Source organism: Ambystoma mexicanum, chromosome 7q (assembly GCF_040938575.1).
Source record: "Ambystoma mexicanum isolate Mex_15411 chromosome 7q, UKY_AmexF1_1, whole genome shotgun sequence".
Classification (NCBI taxonomy): Eukaryota; Metazoa; Chordata; class Amphibia; order Caudata; family Ambystomatidae; genus Ambystoma; species Ambystoma mexicanum.
The window spans coordinates 832160368-832187468 of NC_090941.1; the positions used below are offsets into that span (position 1 = coordinate 832160368).

General features: G+C 45.3%; 1 protein-coding gene across 3 annotated transcripts in view; it reads left to right on the top strand.

The window, feature by feature from the left end:
* Positions 1-27101, top strand: part of MAML2 (mastermind like transcriptional coactivator 2) — a 726684-nt gene that overhangs the window by 675428 nt on the left and 24155 nt on the right. For 2 of the 3 annotated variants that reach the window (XR_011284065.1, XM_069639165.1), the window contains exon 3: positions 19149-19358. The exons of the other annotated variant lie outside the window; for it this stretch is intronic. Coding sequence is in view for 1 of the 2 variants with exons in the window: in XM_069639165.1 (XP_069495266.1) it covers positions 19149-19358 (210 nt within the window). In the remaining variant the exon portion in view is untranslated. The remainder of the gene's footprint in view (positions 1-19148; positions 19359-27101) is intronic. 3 annotated transcript variants of the gene reach the window in all.

A 27101-nucleotide genomic window follows, 5' to 3' on the forward strand; every position in this document is an offset into this window, starting at 1 on the left:
GCTGGGAAGGGGAGACCTGCCCGCCTGAATGACTATGTACTGGACCCCTGAGTCAAGCAGTCGGGATGTGCTGAAGACTGTTTCACCTGTTAAGTTAGAGTGTGATTTGCCACGTGTTTTGTAAGGGTGGTGGTTTTGTGATGTTGTTATTGTTATGAAAAAGGAGGAGTGTGGTGTCCCTTTAACAGGCACATGCGGTGGAGTGACGTAACTCTGTCACGTGTTGATTTCAATAAATGGGGCGAGCCAGGTGCGCTCCCCAGAGCACGTGTGGAACATGGACGGGAAGCAGAGTCTCCTGTGTCTTCTGTTGGCCGGGGCGGGGGGGAGCTCACTGTTCCATGGGAGGCCTCCGTCCACAAGCACTAAGACCCCAAGCGGGACTTTGGCATAGAGAGCCACACTGGGCACAACCTCGCCACTGAGAGCCACATTGTGGTAATGCAGGGCAGCAAGAGCGACTTTGTAGCAAAACTGGGGAACTTGGAGGCACACAAGGCAAAACTGGGACATTAAAAGCCACATGCGTCAAAAATGGGGCATTGAGAGCCACATGGGACATAACTAGGGCAGCAAGCAGCCTCGTGACAGCGATATGAGAATCTGGCATGCTCACCTATCGATAACTATTACATCACTGTTTTACACACCTCACCAATTGTCACACCTTCTCACCTGAAGAGTCAAAGCTGGCACTTGGTCTTAATCACTGACAGTTAAGAGGGTTCAACTGACTCTGTGCAATGTCTATGTGTCTATAAATTATATCCCTTCTTCCACTGCAAATTTTGCATTTCAGTTCAGAAAAATATATTTTGAGTTCAGCCAAGGATGCAATCAGCAGCTTAAGAACGCCAGTGTCAACTGCGCGTGAAAACTTCGCCATCCATGTTTCCTTATTAGGGTGTGTTGCCCCTGGATACGTTGATGTACTTGCTGTATGACATTACAAGTTTACTCCAAGAATGAGCAGGGAATATGTATAGATTGCTCTGTTCCATTTCCGAAATGTGCAGTGTTCTAAATATGTACATTTATTTTGCAATACAAAAGTACTACGTTTTGTGGAGCAAATAGTTGGCAAGTGATCATTCATTCTTTAAACTGGCCAACCTTGGGCCACTTCTGACTTTTCAGCAACAGTGGTGTGCATTCTGGGACTTGTAGTTTGATTGTTATTATTTCATTTCATTTTGTTATTTGTATGGCGCCTTTCCCAACGTGCTGAGTAGTAGTATGTGCCTACAATGGGTGTGATACATTCTTTGTAGAACTCTGTGTGGAGCTGAAGGTCGCAATTCAATCGGCTTGAGTAATAGAGGCATGCAGAATTGAGCTCATGTGTGGAGATAAACAATTAATCTTATTTATTTAATTGTTTTGTATAATACCGTACTTGTGTTCGGTTTCTAAGCACAGATCCGGGATTCGAAGCTCTGTTGCTCTGCATGTTCTTGCTTCCAAGAAGAGTGTGTTGCCCCTGTGCTATCCTCCGCTCACATTGGGGCTCATTAGGTATGGTGATGCATTGGAAAAATCACAATAAAGTGTCAATAATTATGTTACCATCACATTCCCACACCCCCATACTATGAGATTTGGCGATAAGCTGGAAGATTTACCTCCAGTTCCCCCATACCACAAAAACGCAACGGATTTACTGTAAAGAATGACCTATCACTGTGCATCTGCACAAAATCCCCCTGGAGTCATAATGACTTCAAATATGTGCACTAACACCACTGTGCCACCACTCGTAATCCTGTGTTAATGCAACAAGACCGTATGGTGGTACCGGTTAATGAATTTAGTGGTAAATCAGCAGATTTACCACTGATTTACCCAGGGGTCAAGTCCTAAAAATTAAAGCAGGGGACTGCTCAACAAACGCAATTGGATGCAACGTCGCCAGAAATTAGCCTACCATGGTGAAATATGCTCATTTCATTAAATTGGCTTTCATAACCACCCAAATTGCACAGGACGAATGGAATTTGCCTTTCATAAAATCAACACACACACAAAACCAAGAGAGGATATTTTCCTCTAATAGTGTTTTTGAAAACCATTAAAAGTTGTGCATGTTTTAAACTCTAAGAACCAATACACATATTTTCCTTGGGACTTGCAGTACTGAAATGCGACATTTCACATTTAGTTGGTTGTTATTTTTCATCAGGTTATATAGTGCAGTGGTGAAGTCTCCAGCCTGCAAACCTAACGACTGTGGTTTGAACCCTGAGGTCATCTTTAAATCATAAATTCAAAGAGGTTATTCAATGTTTCTCATTTTAGGTGGGGGGACTGAGTCCACCCTCTGAATAAAGTGGGGGGACTCCATCCCCCGGCGTGTACCCTCGACTCCAGCCCTGGATTTACCACCAAAATCGGCACAGTTTGTTCAATTAGCCCAATTTGGGACTGTTTTGCAATATTTTCCAAGCACTAAATCCCTGTTAAAAACAACCATTGGAAAAGCCAATAGTTTTTGAACCCGTAAAGGCATTAGATAGGCATTTGCCCAGGTAATCAAACAATTTGCCAGATGTCATTTTATGGCTAGGTAGTTCCATTAAGGACCTGCTAATGTCTGTCCCATTGCCTCCACAAAGCTTTGCCAATTGTTTCTTAAATTGCACTATTATTGTCTTTTAGGTCACACTGAAGCTAATTGTTGCACTGTGTTTGCTCACCATTGATTTTTGAAAAATAGGGTAAACTGGCACTAAACATGTTTTATGTTGGCCTACTAAGTGGCACTTGCGCCACATATAAGCCAACGCATTTGCATTACAGTACAGATAGGGAGAAATGGCACATGAGGATGGACACAACACGGCTTGTAGGTGTTGTTTGGTTATTTCCCCACTCATTGACAGCCCATGGCCATGCTAATCCCTATGGTCATTCCCACCCAGTTCCTGCTGTTCTTCACTCAATACAAATCCACCTTGGATCTCTTTGAGCTCGTTTTAGTCAAGCCTTACCATCAAACGTTGCACTCAAAGTGCCTGCCAGTGTTTTTTCAAAGCAGTCTTTTGACAGTTAATGACTTAATTGGAGCTGTTAACTAACTACTGTTGTAATATGAATGTATTAACCAGGTCTGCATTCAGCCACTCGATTTATAAGTACTATGTGTGTCAAGTCCTGTTAAAAATAAGCATTGGAAAAGCCAATAGTTTTGGCGTGTGTATAAGTATTAAGCATTGCCCGGCACTGCTATTAGATGCCCTGGTACACGCACCGTTTTGCATCTGCTGCCATCAATGGGCAGTTAATGCCACTATGGCAGTGCCTGCCAAGTGCCTTTGGCATGCCTACACAAAAGCCTAAACTGTTGGCATTGCCAATGATTTCTTTGCTGCAACAAATCCATTGTATTTTCTATTTGAGGAATGGTTGTGTAATATTATCATTATTGGTGAATAAATGTGAATTATTTTGATGTGCAGTTCGGAGCCAGAATTCATTGCTACTGTTAATTGGTTTCAGAACAATTATCGTGCAGTAGCAAGAAGATTTTTTTAGCTGGTGTTAGCATGGCTGTAAGGTACTGCCCTAGCAGCCCAACAGAACGTCTATTTCAAAGCTCATTGCCTGGTCTTATGTTGGTCTAAAGGTGCTACCGGGATTCCCCCACAGATATTGACCGATATTTACTCGAGATGGGGGTGGAGACAGGCCCGGCCTTGGGGAGGGCGAGCCGGGCGACCGCCCAGGGCACTACGCCCCCCCAGGGTGCCATTAGCCCCCTGCCATGCCAACTCGGGGGAGTCTTTCAGGGGCTCCCCCAGGCTGGCGTAGCGCGAGAAGGCGCAGCAGGCGGGCGCATTAAATGACAATGGGGTGCTCAGCACCCCTTTGTCACCAAATGCGCCCCCCTGCCGTGGGTGCCTTCAACAACAAAAGGCACCATTAGCCCCCCACCACCCAGCTTGGGGGAGTCTTTCAAGGGCTCCACCGAGCTGGAATAGTGGCAGAAGGCGTGGCAGGTGCCTCATTGTTAGTGAATGTGCCCGTGGCACCCTATTCATAGAATTACCTCCTCGCCGGAGAGGGGAAGTTTAAAATAAAAAGTGACACTTCCTGACCACTCCCCCTGGGGGACAGAGGGGGCGCTAATTCGCCCAGGGCGCTGCTGCCCCTCAGGCCGGCCCTGGGTGGGGCGTCCAGGTTAATGACATCACATGTCATCTCCTTCACCTGAGCAGGGGGCTCCAGATCTAGTAGAGTGAACAGGACTCCCTCTACAGAGCAGAAGTCAATGATTGAGGGAAAAGGCTTAGGAAAAGTCACCTCACCTTACACCGCGTTTGACACATTTACGCCACATCATTGAAATTTGTATATTACTTCAGCTAATGTCTTTATAATGGACCTGCATTCTAATGCACCGATAAAGCTATGTTTTTTTATTACAACCTGGTTGGCCAACGTCGTGCCATCTTGTCGGACATCCAGACCTGTTAGTGTTCCTCCTCATTCTACGCAGTGTGCGTGCCTCTCGCGATGAGTCTGTCTGTCAGGGTTCAGAGTTCAGGCATTGTACCAGCGTTTCTTCCCAGCGGCATCTCTCCAAGCAGAGTGGCTCTGTCCAGATGAGAGAGCCTGCCACATCATGCCCCGAGAGTCGGACGAGGCCCAAGATGCCAGGGAGTTCTGGGTTTACCTTTCGCGCCTTATGCAGAGGAAGCATGGGCTAGTCCTGTGGGCCAACGTTCAGCTTTTGGGAAAGATTTAGAATGAGGGCATAAGGTTTCTTCCCTGCTGCTTTGATACAGACAAGCTAAGACATTATGAAAAAGACTGCCCGGGATAACCTCAGTGGTTTCACAGCATTAGTTCCATTTTTGTTCTCCACCGTGTTTCCATTTTGCATTTTTACAACAGAAATGTAAACTCGCTGATGAGCGGCACTATTATTTTTTTTATTCTCAGAAGACGAAAAGAAAATTTACAGCTTAATTGCAAAGATTCTGAAGTGAAAAAAGAGACGATTTGCCAATACACCTCGAGAGTGTGGAATTCTGTGAAAGTAAAAACAATGTACAAATGAGCCCCAATTCTTGTAAAATGGTGCCCTGGAGGAAAAACAAAAGAAATGTTATTAGGACAAAACTGGCATTAAGTGGTTGGCCTGCACTAACTCGAAGGCATTGTGATGAGCATAGTACACATTATAGGGTGACAGGGTAGAAAAATAGAAGCATTTATTGGCAAATGCTTTGCTTGCTCTGAATGGTATGATCGCCGTTCTTACCAACAGCAACAGCACTTACATCGCTGTCAGGGTTTCACAGGAAACCATTCAAAAGAGCGAAGTGCATATACGGAGGATACCAATACGTGTTTCCTTTTTATAAAGAAAAAGAAGAAAGTGTTCATTCCCTCCTTTGCACAGACTATGAAGCATTTCTGAACAATCCTTACTCTGTGAGCTGGGAAATATACCGGTTTATTCTACAGTAAGTCCAGCACCGCCTGTATTGTCCATCCATTCTTATATTAAAACATGGGCTCACCATATGAAATCTGGTCAAACAAATAACACGTGTGGTAGATCTTGGCCTGAAAATTAACATGGGGGGAACATCCAATCATTATTAAGGATTTTATCCCATGATCCTTCAACTGTGTTTTTATGCAAATGACCTATTTCCAGGTTCAAATAGTAACTTCTTGTTTCCAGCTAAACCTTTGATCCACGTCTTTCATGCTAATGTGTCAAGTGGGTTTATTGGCTAATTCGGCGGCAATCGAATTCGCCCGTGATTCCAAAATGCCACCAGTGAAACTCCAGTTTTATATTTTTACCAGGGTGGTGCCACTCAAGCCTCTCCTTCTGCCACCCTCGTCATCCCATTTTGTAGCCCTCTGTATAGGGAGGGAAACAGGAATGCCACCGGTGGTCTTGGTACCAGAGTCCTTCCATTGCCTGCAATTTGACATAATACAGCCCGGTGCATTTTAGTCCACGCCAGACTGTCTTGAACGGTAAGAAGAAAAACTAGTTTAAATTGAACCCAAAGCTGATGCTGTTTGAGGTCAAAGGTTGCGGATGTTGTTTGTTATGGGTGATTGATCCGATAGCTTTTATAAAGCACGTACTATGTTTAATCACTGCTATCATCAGTTTAAATTGTCGGCCAACCAGGCGTGTTGCTAGGTCTGGAAAAGATCTGGGGCTATGCTAATGTCGGGGCTGTCGGGACTCGGGGCTAGCTATAGCCTTTTGGTTGTAGACCCTGAACTTCTATCAGGGGCTACAACGAAAATACCCATGGCTATAGCCCCCCCACCCCTGACCTCCCTCTGGGGCCAACTGTGAATGGGGGAATTAAAAGCAAGTGTATGTGCTTCTTTTTGAACTTTAAGTACTTGGCAAAAGTGCCTAGACCAGAGCTGATGCTTGTCCACACACCTATGGCCTCCCTTGGCCATGAGGTATCCTTTCCAGACCTCACTGAGGACAAGGTCATGGCGGTGCAACTCACCAGTCTATCAGTCAGGCTTGGTTGGTCATATGTCTGGTATAAGCTGTGACTCAATCAATTAGATAATTGTGCATAATGTATTCTCACATTTGATATAGCGCTTCATGCTGGATGTGCCGCGCTTCTAAGCGCAGTGCCAATACATCTTGTACCATTACCCAATTGAAAGGTCATAACTGTGTCGGCCTCAGAAGGATGAAAGGTTGAGTCTGTCGTTCTGAGATGCAAAGCTGTGACTGCAGGTGGCACACAGATCCCTAAAGTATCACACGAATGGACAATGCATAAATAAAGCAAGTCCTTAGCCTGCTGAGCTATCACACAGGTACGTTCGTCTTTCATTGTTCCAGATCTCGAACGGTTTTTGAGAATAGTAACCAAGTAGTTTTGTTAAGGCAAAGATAAAGTATTACACGTTGGGTTGTGTGTCGTTCGTGCTGAATTTCTGTCTCCATACAAATCAATTGTAGGCAGCCAATAGCCGTCCATTGCTCTGATTAACTCTATGGCATGAATGCATTGATTTTACATTTTTATCTTCACTTGAAATGTATTTGGTGAATCATTGACATATGGTTCAGTTTTAAAATATTGTACCCTAAATATTGAATATGATCGGTGGAGGGGTTACTCCTGGGAGCAGTAAGCAGGAAGGGAGTAAAATGTATTTGTTTTCCGGCTTGTAATATTTTGCATTGTGGGCTTTCTAGTTTTCCATTCAGAATGTGGAAAATAAAGCAACAACCATATTCTTTGGCTTTAACATGTTTCTCTGAGGATTAACTTATTGTAACGTTGCTATCAGATATTTCTTTTTATAAGTAAACTATCTGAGCGCTGAAGTTTCTCAGAACCACATGTGAGAAGGCCACGAAGCTCCTGTTTTTCTTTTTGGATTGTGGTGCCTGTAGTTTTTTCTCTCCCATTTGAAATGTAGGAAAACTTAAAGTCCCAGAATGCCATGGAAAATGGGGACTGGATGGCATTCTCATGCAGATGTCTATGAGAAAAAATGAGATCAGGAATATTAGATAAGCTGACGGTGGACCAGTCACGGGGGAAAGTGTATAAATCGTAGCTCGTAAATAGCAATTAAATCACACCTCAATTTATGTAAAAAAAAACTATTTTAATCTATACATATTAAAAACCAATTAAACATCATGAATATACACAACATAAAACAGAATTCATAAAAGTGATAGTTCACAGTTCACTTTGTACTCTCAAAAAACATCCAAGGTGCAATCTACAGAGAACTAAGTGGATAAGTAGTGACGCTGGTCCACTCAAATTAGACTCCAACATTCACAGGGGGTCTGAAGATTGCTATCAGATCCCTAGGAGATATATCTACAAGTAGTGTCAGCCATTTCCTACAACAATCATGGTAGAGTTCCCATGACAATGCTCAACATGTTTCAGTTCTTGAAACCCCTAAAAAGTGGTGAACCTTCTTCAGGAGCTGTTAATTGGTCACACATTCTCTGGTATCCTCCAAATAGAACCCCCGGGTTACATCTCAAAATGAAAGCCCGTATTCCATAAATGGCTTCTGGTCAGTCCACTGTAGGTTATCTTGGCTGACCGCGGTGCAGTTCTTCCTATTGCAAAACAGGCGGTAGTTCCCAACCGTAGGATAGTTGTGTACCTTTGACTGGGCTGTGATAGAGGTCATGGTAGAGTACCCATAGCGTATTAAATGGTCAGCCGCCAGCTCTACTCAGCAGGGGCGTAGCTGTGAGTGGAAGTGTGGTGTGGCTTCTGTGATGGTGAAACATGCTGAGGCTCGTAGCCTACGAAGCTTCAAGTAGGCTCGCGTGTGTTCTTACTCACACTCACGTCGGGGCTTGTATTGCCATAATCCACAATACATCTTCACCCGTGAAGGGTCCACCGTCAGGTTATCTAATATTCCCGATCTCAATTTTTCTTATACACATATTTTTGAAGCCGGGGAGAGGTCAGGACAGCACATATGTCCTTATACAGGTGCTACCCGGTAGTCCCTTTTCTTTGCAGAGAGATTCTCATGCATAGCCATGGGAAACGGGAGAGCTCAGCTGTACAAGACATTATTGTAGACCTTGAAATCCAAACTTAAAATAGTTGTGCCAAGTGGAGCTTGGAAGGTATAGGTTCAAGTAGTTAAATTGTCCATGGGTTAAAATCTCAGCTTCACTGTTTAGCCCCAATGAGTGATCCTGGGCAAATAAGGTAATATCTTGTAGCATAGAAGACTGGCCTCAGCAGCGCCATCATTAACTTTGTTCTCATTTTGCTGCCAGTCACCAAACTGGCATGGGCCTTCCAGAGTATTTCCCAACAGAGAATGAGTGAAACATGTTGCTATGTCCTGTTACGCTATGTTATTGAATCTTGTATAACACATAGTCTACCATAAAAAAAAACAAGTGACTATGCGTTAGAGTAAAGGGGTACGTATATGACAAGAGAAAGTACCTTTATACTCCGTGTGCCATAAATCAATGTGCATGCAGCAATGATAGCCATTGGGTTCATGTACCTACTGCTGAGATCTATGTTTAAATTGCTGACCACGGGTTCCAATCCCCTCAAGTTTCATTCTTCCGAGTTCAGGTTGGAGTGATGTCATTTCCTGTGAAAAATGCAAATGTAGGGGCCCCGTAATTAATTTGCTGCACTTGATCGCACAATTCCTAGGGCCGGCCCTGAATGCGCAGAGCGATACTTGCCTAAAATGAGTGTACGTGGGATGGGGTGCCTGCAAATGCAGTGGCCCCTGCAATGAAGGCGTTGAGTGGGAAGTATGGGATCGTTAACACCAAACCAAGGGCTGGAGGCATGGAAGGGGACTACTGGACGAATATGGCACTTGAGGTGATGGGAGAAATTGGGGGGAAGGGGTTTTCAAATGTTATGTAATTCAATGTATATTTTTTCTTTTAAATGGAATAAACACATAAATCCCTCTCTTTTAACATTGAGGTTCCCTTTTGTGTTTCTTTCTCTCTTGTTGAAGGTGCATTTTTGTTTGGCAGCCCATCAGCAGGCACCTAAAGTTGCCTCCGACCTGGGTTGTGGCGCTTGCCAATTCCTCCCCGAGCACAAGGTCCCAGAATTCCAGCTTCCCTTACCCAGACCAGCAATGAACACGGGTGGGTCAGGGGCTGTACGGTCCGCTAGTCAGGGCCGGGGAGGGCCAGAACAGGGACCATGGGCAGAAACACACCATCACCGAGAGTTCCTCTGCCGGTCAAAAGAGCAGTTTTATGAAGATTTTGAAAATGGTGGAAATGTGGGGGATAAAAAGTTAGAGGTTGGGTCTAGGTGTTGTAGAGCAGTAGTGGTCCCAGGGGTGGTAGGCTGCAAGGCAGATTAAAGGTACAGTAGGGGCGGCCACCTGATCTGAAAGAGTTCAGAGGCAGGACAGGGGGATGAGAAAGGGTGCTGAGAGGCCACTGATGGTGGGTGGTGTTGCTTTGAGGGTGCGGGCTGCCAATGGGATGATTGTTGCTTTTTTGATGCTTAGTGCATGATCTGGCTGCCCTCCAAGTAAGCAGCCTTTTATCAAGCAGACACTAGCAGTGGGGCCCAAAGGCATGCCCCAGCCCAGCGAGGGATACCCACTCTTCAGTGAGCTGCACAACCTGCACCAGGTGAAATCCGCAGCGCCCTTCCAGAAAGCGTAAATATCCGGCTGCATCAGGGACATGACCTGTCGTTGTGATTACTGCTATGACAGGACCTGCGGTGACGCAGAGCTGATAATAACGACGCAGCACCCGGAAGTCAGTTGGTGCAAGACTGATGAGCGGGAAGCCGCTCATTACTTTTATTGTTTAAAGTCACGTGGTCACTGGCACGAGGCATGAGCACGAGCCCTGGGAGATACCATGCTCCCAGGAGGGGTGACACACCATAATTGCCACACACGGCTGTATACACTGGGTTGTGTTGGGTTTGTGCATGATGGTGTTGGACCTGGCTGCGGGCGTCGGGTGTGAAATGGGCACAGGGATATTTCATTGCTTCGCATATCTATTCCAACCTTGCTTCTCGAGCTATCTGAAGGCACCTTAACCGTTTTTGTGATGTGCTCTGAGGCTACTGTTGGTGCATGCAGCGCTGTCCAAAAATAAATAGCTATCTATAATCGCTGCGTTATTTCCAAGTTTTAAAAATAGAACCTGACATTTTTTTATCATCATATGGATTACTGAAATGGTCTTTGAGTCATTAATCGACAAATATCCGTTGCCTTTATGAGGTCATGATAGTTTAGATGCTCCTTCCCTACGAACACTGACTAGCCAGTGAATCCAAAATGATTCTCTTATTTAAAAGATGTAACTTGCATGTGATTGAAACACTCCAAAAGACACACTGCCATCTAGTGTCCACTCGCGGCAATTACGCGTTTAAGGAAGGTTCCAAGTTCTTTAAAGTGTGAACCAAATAGAGCAGGAAATTGGCTGTTTTGATGGGAATAGGCTCGGTTCCATTTTCATCCGTGTGGGGCTGCAGGGGTTCGTGTAGATCACACTGTGGTTTGATTGTTAAAGTCTCTTTGCCCCACCTGCAGCGCAGCGGGCACAGATGGCCAGGTGGATGCGATAATTATGGGACATCCGGCCGTGTTCTGCTAATACTGTAAATGAGGCATTTTCGCCCATGGCATGAGCTCTCATTTGGACATTTAATGAAGTGTTGTATCAGGTGAACGCCTTAAGGTAACATACTGTTATTACTGTCACGTGCAGGGCAGCCAGGAGACAGGGCACAGTGTACAGTGACGGGATTAGTCCATGGCACTAGGTCGCCCCTTTTTCAATTCTGGGCTTTTTCTTTTAACAAACGCGTGAGCACTCTGGGAGTTGTAGTCTTGATTGATTTCAAGCAATTGATACACATTGGTTTCAATGGAAAGCCGAGGACTGGGGAATTAGTGTCCCATACACATGGGCCAGTTCCGTGTGTGCCTCTATCACAGTAACATCCCCTCATCTGATCTGTAGTGTGCAGGTAGCAGGAACACGCATGACCATTTGGCAAAACATGTGCTGTGGACCACCGTCTGTGGTTCTTCCATTTCATGGCTCGAGGACTGTAGGCACCAGTGCACTAGTGTAGCACATTTTAGGGATCCAGCCTGATCTTCTACATGACCCCCCCCCCCCATCCCGTTCGCAGTAGGATGCCTCCATGCTATTTTCCATTGGGTGCTTTGCATAAGGACGTAGGGCTTGATTCACAGAGCGTTTTCCTATGGGATTGCACCATTATATAAACGCTTCTCTGAATCCGGCCCCTGGTGCTTTTGAGAATCACTGAAGCTAAAAGGGTCCTTGATGGCTGCTGCCCAAATGACTATGGCCACATACAACATGGCTGGTGGTTATTTTCTGATTTGCAGAGCTCAAGCCCCAGCCCAACAGGCTTCCAGACACACCATGATATTACCACAGGGCGTTTTCATGAAGTGCCACCTTATATTGGAGATGCCCTAAAAGTCTACATTTTGGGGGTTATTTCCAAAGTTTCCATTAAACAGCTGAGGAGTGTTAGATCTATTCAGAATACTTTTCTGTAATAGATGTTCCACATCTCGCATTTTGGAAGTACTTTTCTTCCAGCCTACTCTACATGAAATGGGAGTAGATATATAATGATGTTCGTATTATTTAGGAATATGAGTTTTATGGAGTGTTTTTTAGAAAGGATGTATTCGAACATTTATTGATATTGTATAAGGATTTGTATATGCATAGGGACTTGTGTTTTTATATGTTAACTAGTCATGAAAGTTTGGCTTCTTCGTATTTTGGATTATTCTTTTGTTCTTTTTAAAACATGTTTTCTATTTCGATAGCTTTTTTCTGTGTGTAATTTGAACTATTGTGAAGGTTGATTATTTTATTTAACCATGCACAAGAAAAAAAAGCCCCACTTGAGGCAGGTCTAAAGCTCTAAAGGCCATTACAATTGTGTCAATGTCAGCATGTTGAAGTGAGGGCAGAGTCCATACATAATTAAGACAGGCCTAAGAGACCTTAAGCACCCGAATGTGGACAGATCTTGAAACAAGCCTTTCACTTATCATTCTGTTTTCCCTGTCGGTATCTTTTTCTAAAAAAAAAAATGTTGGACGGCCCATGACTTGCTAGGTCTGGAAAAGATCTGGTACAGCTCCAATATCAGGATGGTTGGGACTCGAGGCTAGCTAGCCTTTTGGTTGTAGCCCCTGAGCTTCTATCCAGGGCTACAACCAAAAGACCCTGGGCTATGGCCCCCCAACCTGCCCCCTAGTGTTGCCTCTGGCTTTCAGTTATTTTCTAACAATAATAGTTGGCAGACCAGCAGTGGCAGAGCCAGCCACTGGCTTGGAAGGGCTAAGCCCTCCAACATCGTGGAAGGTGAAGGCAGCACGCGATTGTGATTCTCAGCCCAGACACTAATAGGAAAGGGGCGCTACAGTAAGGGCTTGTCAAATCTCTCACCACTGAGAGCAGAGAGTTTAAATTGAAAAAAACATTTACAATCAACAGGAACAGACGTGGCAGAGGGCAGAATCCTTCCCTGTCCATTTTGTAGTGTCCTGGCAAGGGCACGGTTAACGTAGCCTCCGAGATCCATCACATGGGCCAATCGCCATGCACGATGTTCGCACATGTGCAGTAAGGAGCCTGGGAAACGGCAGTTCACCACAGGGAAAGGAATAAAGAAGTTTCAAGTTGCTTGAGGTTCCTGTCGTTATTGTAGGCCTAGACCTGCTTGTATGTACGTGTTTGCCTGCATTCCCTCTGCATGCTGACCTCTAATGAGGGATACATTTGAAAGAACACAGAAAATCAGACAATGGAGACGAGGATGGGATTTCTCCTTCAAAAATAAGAAGATAAGAAAGCCCTCACAGCAACGCACCCTGCCAAGGAGGTTGCAAAGTGGTGCCATATTCATCAGACTGCCAAAATGTCAGAGGACGAAGACCCAATAGCGAAGCAGACTTTTGCCGGCCTGGACTGTTTGACAAGGGTGACCAGCAAGCCCTGGGGCCGCGATGGGAGAGATGGATCCGGAGATTCGAAAATTACTTGCATTCCCATGGTGAAACTGCACCCGATAGGTTCGCCAGGGGGCTGCTGGTGCATCTAGTGAGATATGAAGTAGAAGGTCTCATACCTAATTTCCTCCCAGAAGACATTGCGACATATAAAGACCTCAAAGAAGCGCTGAGCAAATACTTCGACCCGCGAAACATTGACCACAAGAGACACACATTCCACCTGGCATGCCAGATGGTGGGTGGATCCATGGACGTTTTCGCCACTCGCCTTTGTAAACTAGTGGCGCACTGCGAATTCCACAAATTCATGAATGAGGAGGTCATTAGACTAAGGATTATAGGATGATGCTTGTCTTCATCGTTCAGAAAAAAACTACTACGTGAACCGCTTCCTCTGGCAACTATACTACAAATGGCTAGGACTGAGTCCCGAGAAGACACGCAAGCCTCGCAAATTGAAACCACCAAGACTCCAGGAAGAGAACAAGTATATCAGGTCACGTCAGCAGTTCCAGCTCGAGGCAGGCCTATTAACAGCAGGGAGGTGCTACAGATGTGACCTTCAATTCCCTCATCAGAAATGTGTGAAATGTCCTGCCTTCCCCTCAGTTAAGGTCATCTGATCTAAGAGTTTTTCAGTGGGCCTCGAGAGGACCGGTGCGGAATCATGGGAAGTTCTCCACAACAATCCGCTACAAGGAGAAGTGTGCACCAGCCGAATTTCATGTACTGCAAGGGGTAGGCCACGGGAGCAACCTACTAAGGCGCACCACTGCTCTTAAGATGAACATTTCGGCTGTGTCCTACAACATGCAGACTGTCAATCACGCAAGTGTTCCCGACTTTGTTTGAGGGCATTGGATACCTCAAGGAGACCCTGTGACATTTCACATTGACGAATCCATAACGCTCGTAGCTCAGCACCCTAGGAGAATACCAGTTCATCTGCCACCACTTGTCGAAGAAGAGATACAGTGCTTACTGAAGGAAGGAATAATTGAACCAGCCGTTGGTCCGACCCCCTTGGTGGCCCCCATAGTGGCTGTACCCAAGAAAGGATACCCCAACAAGATACACATTTGCGTGGACATGCGACAAGCGAACAAAGCCATCAGGCATGAGAGGCATCCCGGAATGCACCTGGATGACATGATTGGCTTGCTAAATGTGGCGAAAATAGTGTTCTCGAAGCTCGACTTGAACAAGGGCCATCATCAGATCATGATAGACCAACAGTCCCGATACATCACTACCTTTGCTACACCAATTGGGCTCTTCATATACAAGAGACTCAGTTTTGGCATCTGATCGGCAGCTGAAATATTTCAAGAGAGGGTGCAGAGAGTGATTTCTCATGTGAGTAATTGTTTCAACTATAGTGATGATATCCTGGTGTTTGGAGCCGCCATCACTCAGCACGATCAAGCTCTTGACCAAGTCTGCACAGCGCTCGGAGAGGCCTGCCTGAAACTGAACAGGAACAAGTGTGTGTTTCACAAATCTCACCTTAAATTCTATGGACACATTTTCTCACACAAAGGTATGAGCCCCAATCCAAGCAAAGTGGCCGCCATCTCTGAGATTTCAGCTCCCCAAGATGTCAATGAAGTCAGATCCTTCCTAGGGATGGGCAGCTATTGCAGCCGATATCTCAGAGATTTTGTGACTACCAGTGCCCCTCTCAGGGGACTCACCAAGCAGGGTAGAACATTCCGGTGGTCCCAGCAATGCAAGGAGGCATTGACACAAATAAAGAAAGACATTGCCTTGGCTAAACACATAGCTTACTTCGACCCAAACATGTGTACAGAAGTAACTGGATGCTAGTCCAGTTGGCCTGGGGCGATTTTGGCACAACATGGACCAGGGCGGGAATCCCCCAGAACAGGCATTGCCTACGCCATCAAGAGCCTGTCAGAGGTAGAAACAAGATATTCGCAACCTGAAAAAGAGGGCCTGGCCATCATATGGGCTTGCAAGCACTTTCCGACGTTTCTCCTTTGTAAGCCCTTCACAATCGTGAAAGATTACCAAGACCTGGTGACGATCTACGGAAGCTCTAAAAGCAAGATGCCCCACGGATAGAGAGATGGGGCCTGCGATTGCAGGACTTTGACTTCACAATTGTTCACAAGCCGGTAAAGGAATACAACCCAGCAGATTTCATGTCCCAACACCCACTACTGGACACCTCCAGCAATAACTCAATGGCAGAGGAGTATGTGAACTTCCTCACCCATCACAATCCTCCAAGGGCCATCATGCCAACAATGATCCTGGAACACACATAACAGGACGTCACACTGAAGCGGGTACAGGACCTAATTAGGTCCGGAAGGTGGAGAGGCACAGACTTCACAAACATGCAAGTTGGAAACCATGCCATTAAAGAACATCAGGCCTTCAGGAACATAAGAGGAATTATCGATATCTGCAGAAGGGCTCATCATGCGAGGACACAGAAAATGATTCCCACAGAGCTGCTACAACAGGTCGTAGATCCAGCTCATGAATGACACGGGGGCGGGGGAGGTGGGGGCCACAAAGAGGCAGGTGAGAGACACCGTGTGGTTCCCAGGACTAGATCAGATGCTGGAACGCACGACTGGTGCCTGCCATCTGTGTCAGTGCACATCCAAGCCTAATAACACTGAACCCCTAAAGATGTCTGACATGCCGAAGCACCCTTGAACCAACCTGGCGATTGACTTCTTTGGTCAGTTTGGGGAGAGCAAGTATTGGCTAATTATCATGGATGAATATTCACGATTCCCTCTAGTACACATGACATCGTCCACGGCTGCCAGTTCTGTCATACCAGTGTTAGATAGCATCTTCTCTGCATGTGGCATTCCTGAAGTCCTCAAGTCAGACAGCGGTCCGCCATTCAGCAGCCTGGAGTTTTCAAAATTCATGCAATACATTGGTATCCACCACAGAAAGATAACTCCCCTATGGCCACAAGCAAACGGCATGGTGGAGCGACTCATGGGCAGCCTAAAGAGAGTCCTCCAACAGAATGATCTACGATCCCTGTCACTCAATCAAGCTCTGTGGAACATGTTGCAGCTTATGATAGTGGGCAGGGGACTGGAGGATTCTACTTTTGGATGTTCTTCTTTTTACTTTTACCACACCACCAAATTCTGACTTTGGAGGTAAGGGCATTCATTACAAGGTTTCTGGTAAGCCGCTACCGGCAACCTCGCTTTACAGTTTCTGCCACCTGATATCCCGGTAATAATGGGATATTACTGGCGGCAGAACCATACGTTTCCTTTCCTGTGGAGTCCCATAGGACTCCATGGGTATGGGAACACTGGAGCACCGGCTAACGGTGCTGGTGCTTCAGTGATTTTTCTGCCAGTAGGGACCAGAACTACCGGCAGGTGAGGCATGTCGGTAGTTCACAGCCCCCACCAGCAGACTCGGAGTACCGGTGTACTCGGAGTACCAGCACCTTTTCTGGACCGGCTCATGAGGGCCAAAGTGTAGGAAAAACCTCAGCACTTGGCCGGAGGTATTTCTAGTTTACCTCTAAATAATGGCAGAATTACCACCAGTGGAATAACCATTATCAGTAATTCCACAAAACGTGTAGTCATATGGGTCTCCAAAATGGTTAAAAAAACCCACCTCTGAATATTGAGGATTTACCTGCAGTTCTCCCCTACACGCTAGAATATTTTCACAAAACCATTATTCAACCTTCTTGATGACTTGAGTATCACATACACTAACTACGCAGACGACACCCAAATCCTCATACCCATAACTGGCACATACGACCAAGACTCTAAATCACTAAATGAAATCTACCAAACCATCCAGGCCTGGATGCCCCAACATGACCTCTGTTTAAATGATGAAAAAACAGAACTACTCCTCATCGACTCACAACACCGCCTAAACAAACTTGATGACGCCTTCAAATCCATTGTCATTGATGGCTTCACCATCAATGTCTCCAAGGAAGTAAAAACCTTGGCCATGTACCTTGACTCTGCTCTCACCTTAACCAGACAAGTCAACGCCACGGCATCCGCGGCAGTTTACATATCTAAGCTCATCAGTGCGCGCAGACCTTTCTTGTCCTCAGTCAGTTGCATCACCTTGGCTGGAGCTCTCATCTTATCTAGATTAGACTACTGTAATGCCCCCTACACTAGTACTAATAGACATAACATATAAAACCTCTGGTGATTCAAAATAACGCACTAGCAGCACGGAACATCCCAAAAAATAATCACATTACTACGGCGAGAAGGAACGCCCACTGGTTGCCGGTCCAAGATCGAATCCTGTTCAAAGCCCTTTTCTTGACACAAAAATGCATCTCTAACTCAGCCCCTAAGTACTTATCCAACAAATTTGCAGAAAAAAAAACAATATACCTGCGCGCTCAGCCTTTGCGCATTTATTTACTCACCATTCCTAAATATAAACTGCAGAAAGCAGGGGGTAGCAGCTGCCCAGTGATAGCTGTGAAACACTGGAACACACTACCATCTTCATTAAGATCGAAATCCTCCTTCTGGTCCTTCCGCAAAAATCTGAAAAGCTGGCTGTTCTCACAAGATCGCCAAAATGAATCTAATCCTCTCTCATGCCACTTTACATATCCATGCCTGCCATCACCGTTTAACTTTATGCCTCTCGTTGAATTGAACTGTAAACTATATCTTCTTACGCATGTTTGCATTTATGTGTTATACTCCCAAACTGTATTGTTTGTTTATTTATTTGTATAGCGCAACGAACCCAATTACTTAAGCAATATACAGGGTAAAGTGGACAATTAGCAGAATTTTACATAACATTATAAAAATGAGTTTACAAGGAAATACTTTACATATATATATACAGGAAATACAGCATTGCAACTGTTAAGTTACACGTCACTACACTGTATATACTCTTAGAAATGAGCGCCCAGATGCCTCAGGGTTAGGCACGCCTTACAAATGACAAAAGAAATAAATACATAAATAAATAAATAAATAAATAAATAAATAAATAAGGTGGTAATGGTAATTCCGTGAGACACCGGGAGAGGATCGTGCACGTCGTTAACCCGCTTTTTGGGGGGTTACAGGCACTTAGCCAAACTGTGTCGAATAATAGACTCTTGTATAGCAAAATAGCAATGTGCTCTGTTATTGTTTTGAAGCACTCTTACTTGTTGTTGCCTCCCCTTAGTTCAGCCCTCGAGCCATTCACCCGTCCTATCTCCAGCTCCCACCTACATTCACAGGCCCTTCCTTACCTGGTGCACGCTGAACTGTCCAGTATGTATCTGGCATGTTATAAAATACAAAACAATTAGAAAACGCAGGAATTCTTGAATTTCCATGTAATGTGTACAGGAGTCATTTACTCCAAAAGTGTAATCTTGCAACTAAGCACCAAGGCTTCCATATAGTATTTTTAGGCATGGGATTAGCTGACGCCCTCTTTCAGAGAGCCGCCTGCAGTGCTGCTGGCTGGAGAGGCGCGCCATTTCTCTCTGTCTGTGCCGTGTGGTACAGCGTGACATGGTTGCTGTTTTGTGTTGGTCCCTTCCATGACTGCCCGTCTCATGCTGATCTTGTCCCTTTCTCCAGGACCAGCAGCAGCAGCAGCAGCCTGCCGTGGGCCAAGGCGCAGGGGCCAGCCCAGCGCCCAATGGATGCCCCAACCCCAGCGGCGGGAGTGGCTACATGAGCGGCCCCCAGCAGTCCCTCCTGCTCCTGGAGAAGAAGCAGGCCCTGCAGAGGCAGATGATGGAGCAGAAGCAGCAGCTGCTGCTCCAGCAGCAGATGTTGGCAGATGTGGTAATGTTCCTGCCGGCTTTCTACTTCTTTTGACTGCAAATCATATAGGATTGTGGGAAGCTACCCTGAGGTGTTGCGAATGCTATGGAATGTTGTAAAACGCTCTTATTCCAAACAAAGCAATATGTGGAAGCATTGCTGCTCATTCCTTGGGTCCCACTTTATTGCCTCTACTCCTCACGGGAATGTGTTTAGGCAACAATACAGGGCTATTATGGAAGGGTAATGCATGCTCCATGCTGAAGACAGGGGAAGCGCGTGGCTGGCTCTGTGCAGTCAGCCAGTGAATCACTCTGTGGGAAGAGGAGGCCACCTAGGAAAGATTCTTCAGGGAAACACTTAGGGCCTGATTCAGAGAATTTCTAGCGTGGTGCAAAGTGACTTTGCACTGTCAAGAAACATCCTGATTCACAGAACGGTGCAAAGTGTAGTTTCACTCCAAAAGTACTATTTGCACCGTGCTAAATGGGCCTAATTCAAGGTGCAAAGAGTACTTTTGCAGTGCAAAGTGACTTTACACTGCAAAAATGCACTTTGCACCGCTCTGTGAACCAGGGGGCTCGATTCATGAAGCATTGTGCAAAATGGCTTTGCACTGCCAACAAACACCTTGATTCACAGAGCGCTGCAATTTTTGCAGTCCAAAGTGACTTTGCACTGCCAACAAGCACCTTGATGATTCACAGAGTGGTGCAAAGTATATTTTTGCAGTGCAAAGTGACTTTGCACAGCGCTGCACGTTCCATGCAGCGAGCCCAAGGTGTTTGTTGGCAGTGCAAAGTCACTCTGCAGCGAGCTAGAAGTTCCATGAATCGGGCCATAAAACTTTTCCATTATTCTAACCAGCCATTTGATGTACGTGGGACCAGCATGTAACTTTTATCTATTTGGAGGAACTAAGAAGTAGAAAAACACCCAGATTTGCAGAGCGTTGAATTTAAATCTACTTTCTCCTACAGCCTTCATGTGATATTGGGCAACGTCTGCTTATGCCTCAAATATTTAAATATAACCCTTTCGAGCTCATCTTAGACGGGGCCGGTGCATTCACGCCAGCATACACGCTCCATGGAGGCAGATCAGGGATTGGCCAGATGCATGCACACATCCCTGGGAAAGAGTCCTATGAAGGCAGAATGAATGGAAAATGTTGTTGGGTTACAGGCCCAAGGCACTGTGTGCTTCACCCCGGAACTCATTGCACTATGAAGCCCAGGTGCAAGGTTCAATATGATTCAAACGGTATTTATGTATTTATTTGCATTTCTATAGCGCACTTGCAACCCGGGGGCATCGAGGCGCTGTTACGAGAAATTGTTAGAATTTTGATTCAGAGGTTAGACAGGTGACGGGAGGTCTCTTGATTACACAGATACAAATATAGTTACATATACAGATGCAGGTTAGGCGTTTTACTGTTACAGACTGATGATATGTCCATTTCAAACAAAAAGCTTGGTTTTAATAGCTTTGCGAAATGCTTGGTGGGACTCGATCATTCTTACATGAGGGGGCAGTGCGTTCCAGTGGGTGGAGGCGTGGGTGGGAAAACTGGACCCACCGGCGCACACTTTACGCGTTTTAGGCCTGACAATCATGTTGGAGTAGCACTTCCTTAAGGGTCTTCTGGCAGTATGCTTGGTGATTCTTTGGGTCAGGTAGGGGGTATGCAGTCTTTATAACGAAAAAATAATAACGAGAGAATTTATAACAAAAAATAAATAACGAAAATATATGGGGGTAGGGTAAAGGGTTACATCTTGTGGTGAAGTGTTTTGGGTGGGTTGTAGCCGGGGAAAACAGGGGTTCCCCCGGCTAAAAACCATTTCGTTATTTGTCTTTCGTTATATGTGCATTCGTTTTTAAATGATTCGTTATAAAGACATGTAACCGATCCAACCGTAGTATACAGCACTGGGTCTCGGTTGGCTGGAAATGTGCCAGAGCACAGCAGGTATGTGCTGATTAAGGAGCAAACAGTAGAATCCCCCAGTGGCTGCTATGTGGGGACACGGCTGCAGGGGTTCCACATGCCTGTGGGGGGCCTGCAGTCTTGGGGACACACCCCTAGCGCCAGCGAGAAGCAGGCCGATTATTTCTACACTTTACCCTGAACACAGCCTGGCTGCCTTCATCAGAGAAAGAGTATCTGGCTTTAGATGTATTGGGTTTTTTTTGCAATTTATTTTATAGAACGTGAAAATGGGAGAAGGTATACAGAATGTAAGCTTTTTCTAATTTGCAAATGAAAAACACTTGGTGCAATGAAATACAGAAAGGGCATTATGTACAAACAGGGGGAGACAAAGTAGGGGGCTGTACAGAGAAATAATGCAGGTGCACATAATGCAGGTGTTGAATTCTGGCGCCTGGAAACACCCGTGTATGGGCGCCATACAAATGCCCAAGAAATACATTAGTAGTAGCATGTCAATGTATGTCTAGCCATGACGCCCTGGGTAATCGCACTGTACACAAGCGCTTCCATACTCACGAAGAGCACAAGCATGAGAGAGCGTTCCCACGTGTGGTGGAGCTGCTCTCACCAAAGTTGAACTCATTAAACAAACATATATATCATTTGGAGGGCCTTGTGAGTGGTTGAAATTATTTTTTAATTTGTTTACTGTGTACATGACAGTAGGGATTTCACCTGCTTTTTTATACATAAAAAAGCAGTCGGAATCCAAAGGGATTTATTTCATGCCATTACGGCGGCCATGTTTGCTGCCCTCGTTTGTCACTGCTATGCGCCCGTGGCGGTAGAGCGTTGATAAAAGTGCATTTTGTATCTGCCACAGGAACCAGTAATCACCTGGATTCCATTATTTTCACCACCCAACCACAACATGTTTAAAATCTGGTACCCTGGACCAGGGATGGAGTCCGCTCCGTTGTACCCACTGACAGAAAGAAAATTAGGCAATTAATTTGCTTTCACAGGGAGGAATGAACAGTGATTTAGGGCCTGATTCACTGATTGTTTTCCTATGGGATTACACCATTATAAAACACGTCTGTGAATCAGGCCCTAAAGTGAATGATGCAGAAAATACAATGGCCAAAGTTAAGGGCTTTGATGCCAAGGAAAAGAGAATACACTACACACAGCATTGGTTAAGACAGGTTGAGTTTGACCAGGGGTAGGTTTGGTTAAGACAGGTTGAGTTTGACCAGGGGTAGGTTTGGTTAAGACAGGTTGAGTTTGACAAGGGGAAGGTTTGGTTAAGACAGGTTGAGTTTGACCAGGGGAAGGTTTGGTTAAGACAGTTTGAGTTTGACCAGGGGAAGGTTTGGTTAAGAAAGGTTGAGTTTGACCAGGGGAAGGTTTGGTTAAGAAAGGTTGAGTTTGACCAGGGGAAGGTTTGGTTAAGAAAGGTTGAGTTTGACCAGGGGAAGGTTTGGTTAAGAAAGGTTGAGTTTGACCAGGGGAAGGTTTGGTTAAGACAGGTTGAGTTTGACCAGGGGAAGGTTTGGTTAAGAAAGGTTGAGTTTGACCAGGGGAAGGTTTGGTTAAGAAAGGTTGAGTTTGACCAGGGGAAGGTTTGGTTAAGACAGGTTGAGTTTGACCAGGGGAAGGTTTGGTTAAGAAAGGTTGAGTTTGACCAGGGGAAGGTTTGGTTAAGACAGGTTGCGTTTGACCAGGGGGAGGTTTGGTTAAGACAGGTTGAGTTTGACCAGGGGAAGGTTTGGTTAAGACAGGTTGAGCTTGACCAGGGGAAGGTTTGGTTAAGACAGGTTGAGTTTGACCAGGGGAAGGTTTGGTTAAGACAGGTTGAGTTTGACCAGGGGAAGGTTTGGTTAAGAAAGGTTGAGTTTGACCAGGGGAAGGTTTGGTTAAGACAGGTTGAGTTTGACCAGGGGAAGGTTTGGTTAAGAAAGGTTGAGTTTGACCAGGGGAAGGTTTGGTTAAGAAAGGTTGAGTCTGACCAGGGGAAGGTTTGGTTAAGACAGGTTGAGTTTGACCAGGGGAAGGTTTGGTTAAGAAAGGTTGAGTTTGACCAAGGGAAGGTTTGGTTAAGACAGGCTGAGTTTGACCAGGGGAAGGTTTCGTTAAGACAGGTTGAGTTTGACCAGGGGAAGGTTTGGTTAAGACAGGTTGAGTTTGACCAGGGGAAGGTTTGGTTAAGACAGGTTGAGTTTGACCAGGGGAAGGTTTGGTTAAGAAAGGTTGAGTTTGACCAGGGGAAGGTTTGGTTAAGACAGGTTGAGTTTGACCAGGGGAAGGTTTGGTTAAGACAGGTTGAGTTTGACCAGGGGAAGGTTTGGTTAAGACAGGTTGAGTTTGACCAGGGGAAGGTTTGGTTAAGAAAGGTTGAGTTTGACCAGGGGAAGGTTTGGTTAAGACAGGTTGAGTTTGACCAGGGGAAGGTTTGGTCGAGACAGGTTGAGTTTGACCAGGGGAAGGTTTGGTTAAGACAGGTTGAGTTTGACCAGGGGAAGGTTTGGTTGAGACAGGTTGAGTTTGACCAGGGGAAGGTTTGGTTAAGAAAAGTTGAGTTTGACCAGGGGAAGGTTTGGTTAAGACAGGTTGAGTTTGACCAGGGGAAGGTTTGGTTAAGAAAGGTTGAGTTTGACCAGGGGAAGGTTTGGTTAAGACAGGTTGAGTTTGACCAGGGGAAGGTTTGGTTAAGACAGGTTGAGTTTGACCAGGGGAAGGTTTGGTTAAGACAGGTTGAGTTTGACCAGGGGAAGGTTTGGTTAAGAAAGGTTGAGTTTGACCAGGGGAAGGTTTGGTTAAGACAGGTTGAGTTTGACCAGGGGAAGGTTTGGTTAAGAAAGGTTCAGTTTGACCAGGGGAAGGTTTGGTTAAGACAGGTTGAGTTTGACCAGGGGAAGGTTTGGTTAAGAAAGGTTGAGTTTGACCAGGGGAAGGTTTGGTTAAGACAGGTTGAGTTTGACCAGGGGAAGGTTTGGTTAAGACAGGTTGAGTTTGACCAGGGGAAGGTTTGGTTAAGACAGGTTGAGTTTGACCAGGGGAAGGTTTGGTTAAGACAGGTTGAGTTTGACCAGGGGAAGGTTTGGTTAAGAAAGGTTGAGTTTGACCAGGGGAAGGTTTGGTTAAGAAAGGTTGAGTTTGACCAGGGGAAGGTTTGGTTAAGAAAGGTTGAGTTTGACCAGGGGAAGGTTTTGGTTAAGAAAGGTTGAGTTTGACCAGTGGAAGGTTTTGGTCACCACCTGCAGTGTTGCTTGTTTTTTTGATGTATGTGAATATTCCAAGTCATGCATGAATAGTTCAAGTGAAGAGCGGGGTGGGGGTTTATTTTCTAAATTTCTTAGTGAATGTATAATGCACCACAGGCAGCCTAAGCTATATCAACACTAAAGATGCATATGTAAATTAGCTGAGAAAACAAAAGGGCAATGCCTGGGGGTATTTACAAAAGGCCAAATACTTGTCCATTTTGTGTATAGAACTAGAAACACATTCCATAAAGGAAGGGCAGCCACAGCAAATCTTTGATTGGCCCTCAATTTAAAATGTGATTTAGGGATCTCTGAAAGGCATATTATATTCTGAACGTAAGGCATGTCCAGGTCTGTACTATACCTTGTTCTTCAGGGATTTAGTGGCCGGACCATGCAAACATTTGAAAACCCGGCATAAGACCTTAAAGGTGATCCCCAACTTTGGACAGGCAACCAGCGGAGAGATGGTCACAGAGCTGTCACCGAATCTGATCTTGACAGATTGAATATCGATATCAAGCAAACCACTGCATTTTGCACTTTCTGTATATGTGCAAGCTGAAATGCAGGAACTCCCAGATAAAGGGAAATGCAACCGTTCAGTTTTTAGTTTACAAGAGTGCCCACTAGGGAAGGATAATATAGCATAAGTCCAAACTTAGCAAAAATATTGAAAAATTGTCGCAGGTAAATGTTAAAAAGCAGCAGTGAGAGTGGGGCTCCCCCGAGGAACTCCAGAAATCCGTGGCACTTTTGGGAGACATGCTGAATTCTCCCATTTGAAAAGGCGTGAAACCATCCTAATGCATAATCCGATATACCCACTTGATTAGATAAACGTACCAATGAGATCAAAAAATCCACAGTGTCAAATGCCATGGACAGGGCCAGCACCACAAGTAGGGTCAAATGTCCATTAGCAGCATTTGCAAGAATATCATCCCATACTGCAAGCAATAATATAATATATATATATTATATAATAATTGTTCTTTTATAACGCATTTAATACCGGAGACAGTTACTAAGTGCAAGACCGGGATTAGAACCTGTGTTGCTATGCGTTGTCTTGCTTCCAAGAAAAACGCCTTGCCCCTAAGCCATCCTCCCAGCCCAATGCGCTTCCGTCGCATGTTTAGTACGAACGCAGATTCATACTTGTCCGGTAACTGTGGTCTTAAGGCTAAGACAAGATCTCTCCACAGTCTGGGGCTCTGTACCCCAAGAGTCCTGCTCCTTACACACTGCACTGGCAGTCTGTTGCATGTTTTAAAGGTTGATGAGCAGGGAATTGTAATGGGTCGCAATTGTCAGGGCACTGGAACCTTGCTCTTTGAAAGTCTCATGCATTGTGCAAAGGACTATATGGCCACCTGTTATATGACTCCTGGTAGCCAGCTGATCATGTTGCTGTGGACTAGTATTTGCATGACCAGTCATCTGGTGGGTTTCAGCATTGATACATTTGTAAGAATTGAGCAAACGTTTCAGAGCTAAACAGTTAGAAAAGGGGCCCTCTGTCAAATGGGCTGCTTTAAGAGGGAGAGGTTCAGACCTTGGTCCAACCTCATGCCAAAATGTTGTGTTGGGACTGGAGCTTTCCCATGAATCCCAACTCATTTGGCTAGTGCAGTCTTTTCTTTTCTACCTCTCTCTCTGTTGGACTCATTGTCAAGTGGAGACACCTGGCGGAAAATATTGACAAGCAAATTCTGTCCAACATCACACATGAAGGCAACACTCATTAGTGGCATGCACTCAGAAAGCAATTAATCAGACTACCACATGCTGCACATGTTACGCAAGATAAGACATTTCTTACAGAAATAATACATTGGATGTTGGACAGCGCTAAGGTGCTCTTTGAGGTCCCAACACAATGAAACACAACAAAAAGCTCCTCACTCATAATTGATGTTACCTATACCATCTGCACTAAGTACACATATACAGTATCCAATGACGGGCTCTGTGAAACTGACAACTTCCCTAATGCTTTAAATGGTAACTTAACGGACACTGAGGAAACAGGACAAGAGCATCAATTGGGATGACAGCTGTTGCCATGGATCAACCCATTGTGGAGATCTTGACATATGGCAATGATAGACAAAAATCAAATGAGTAGTTAGCAGGCTGGGCAGGATAAAGTAGGAAATACAACTGCAAGCAATCAAATAAAGCGACACTCCTCACACAATACACAACATGGAACGTAGGTAGCGAGGGCAGGGAGCAAAATCAAAAACAATTCCTACCAAACTCTCCCCCCTCCTGCTCACTGAGGAAAGGAAAGAAAAGTAGAGAAAGAAACCTGTAACTGGACGCAGGGAATAGACAGCAAGCAGTGCAAGCACATAAAACAGGTGTGCTGCAAAACAGTGCAAAGCCAGGGGACAAAGATATGCTGAGGAGCAGTGCCAGCTGAAGAAGCAAAGGGCGTGGCCTACTAAAGAATCAGGGATATACTGCAGGGATATAAAACTTGGAGATAAGAAATATCAGGTCAAAGATGGGCAGTAACCAGCAGGAGCCAATGTCGCGCAGAGGCAA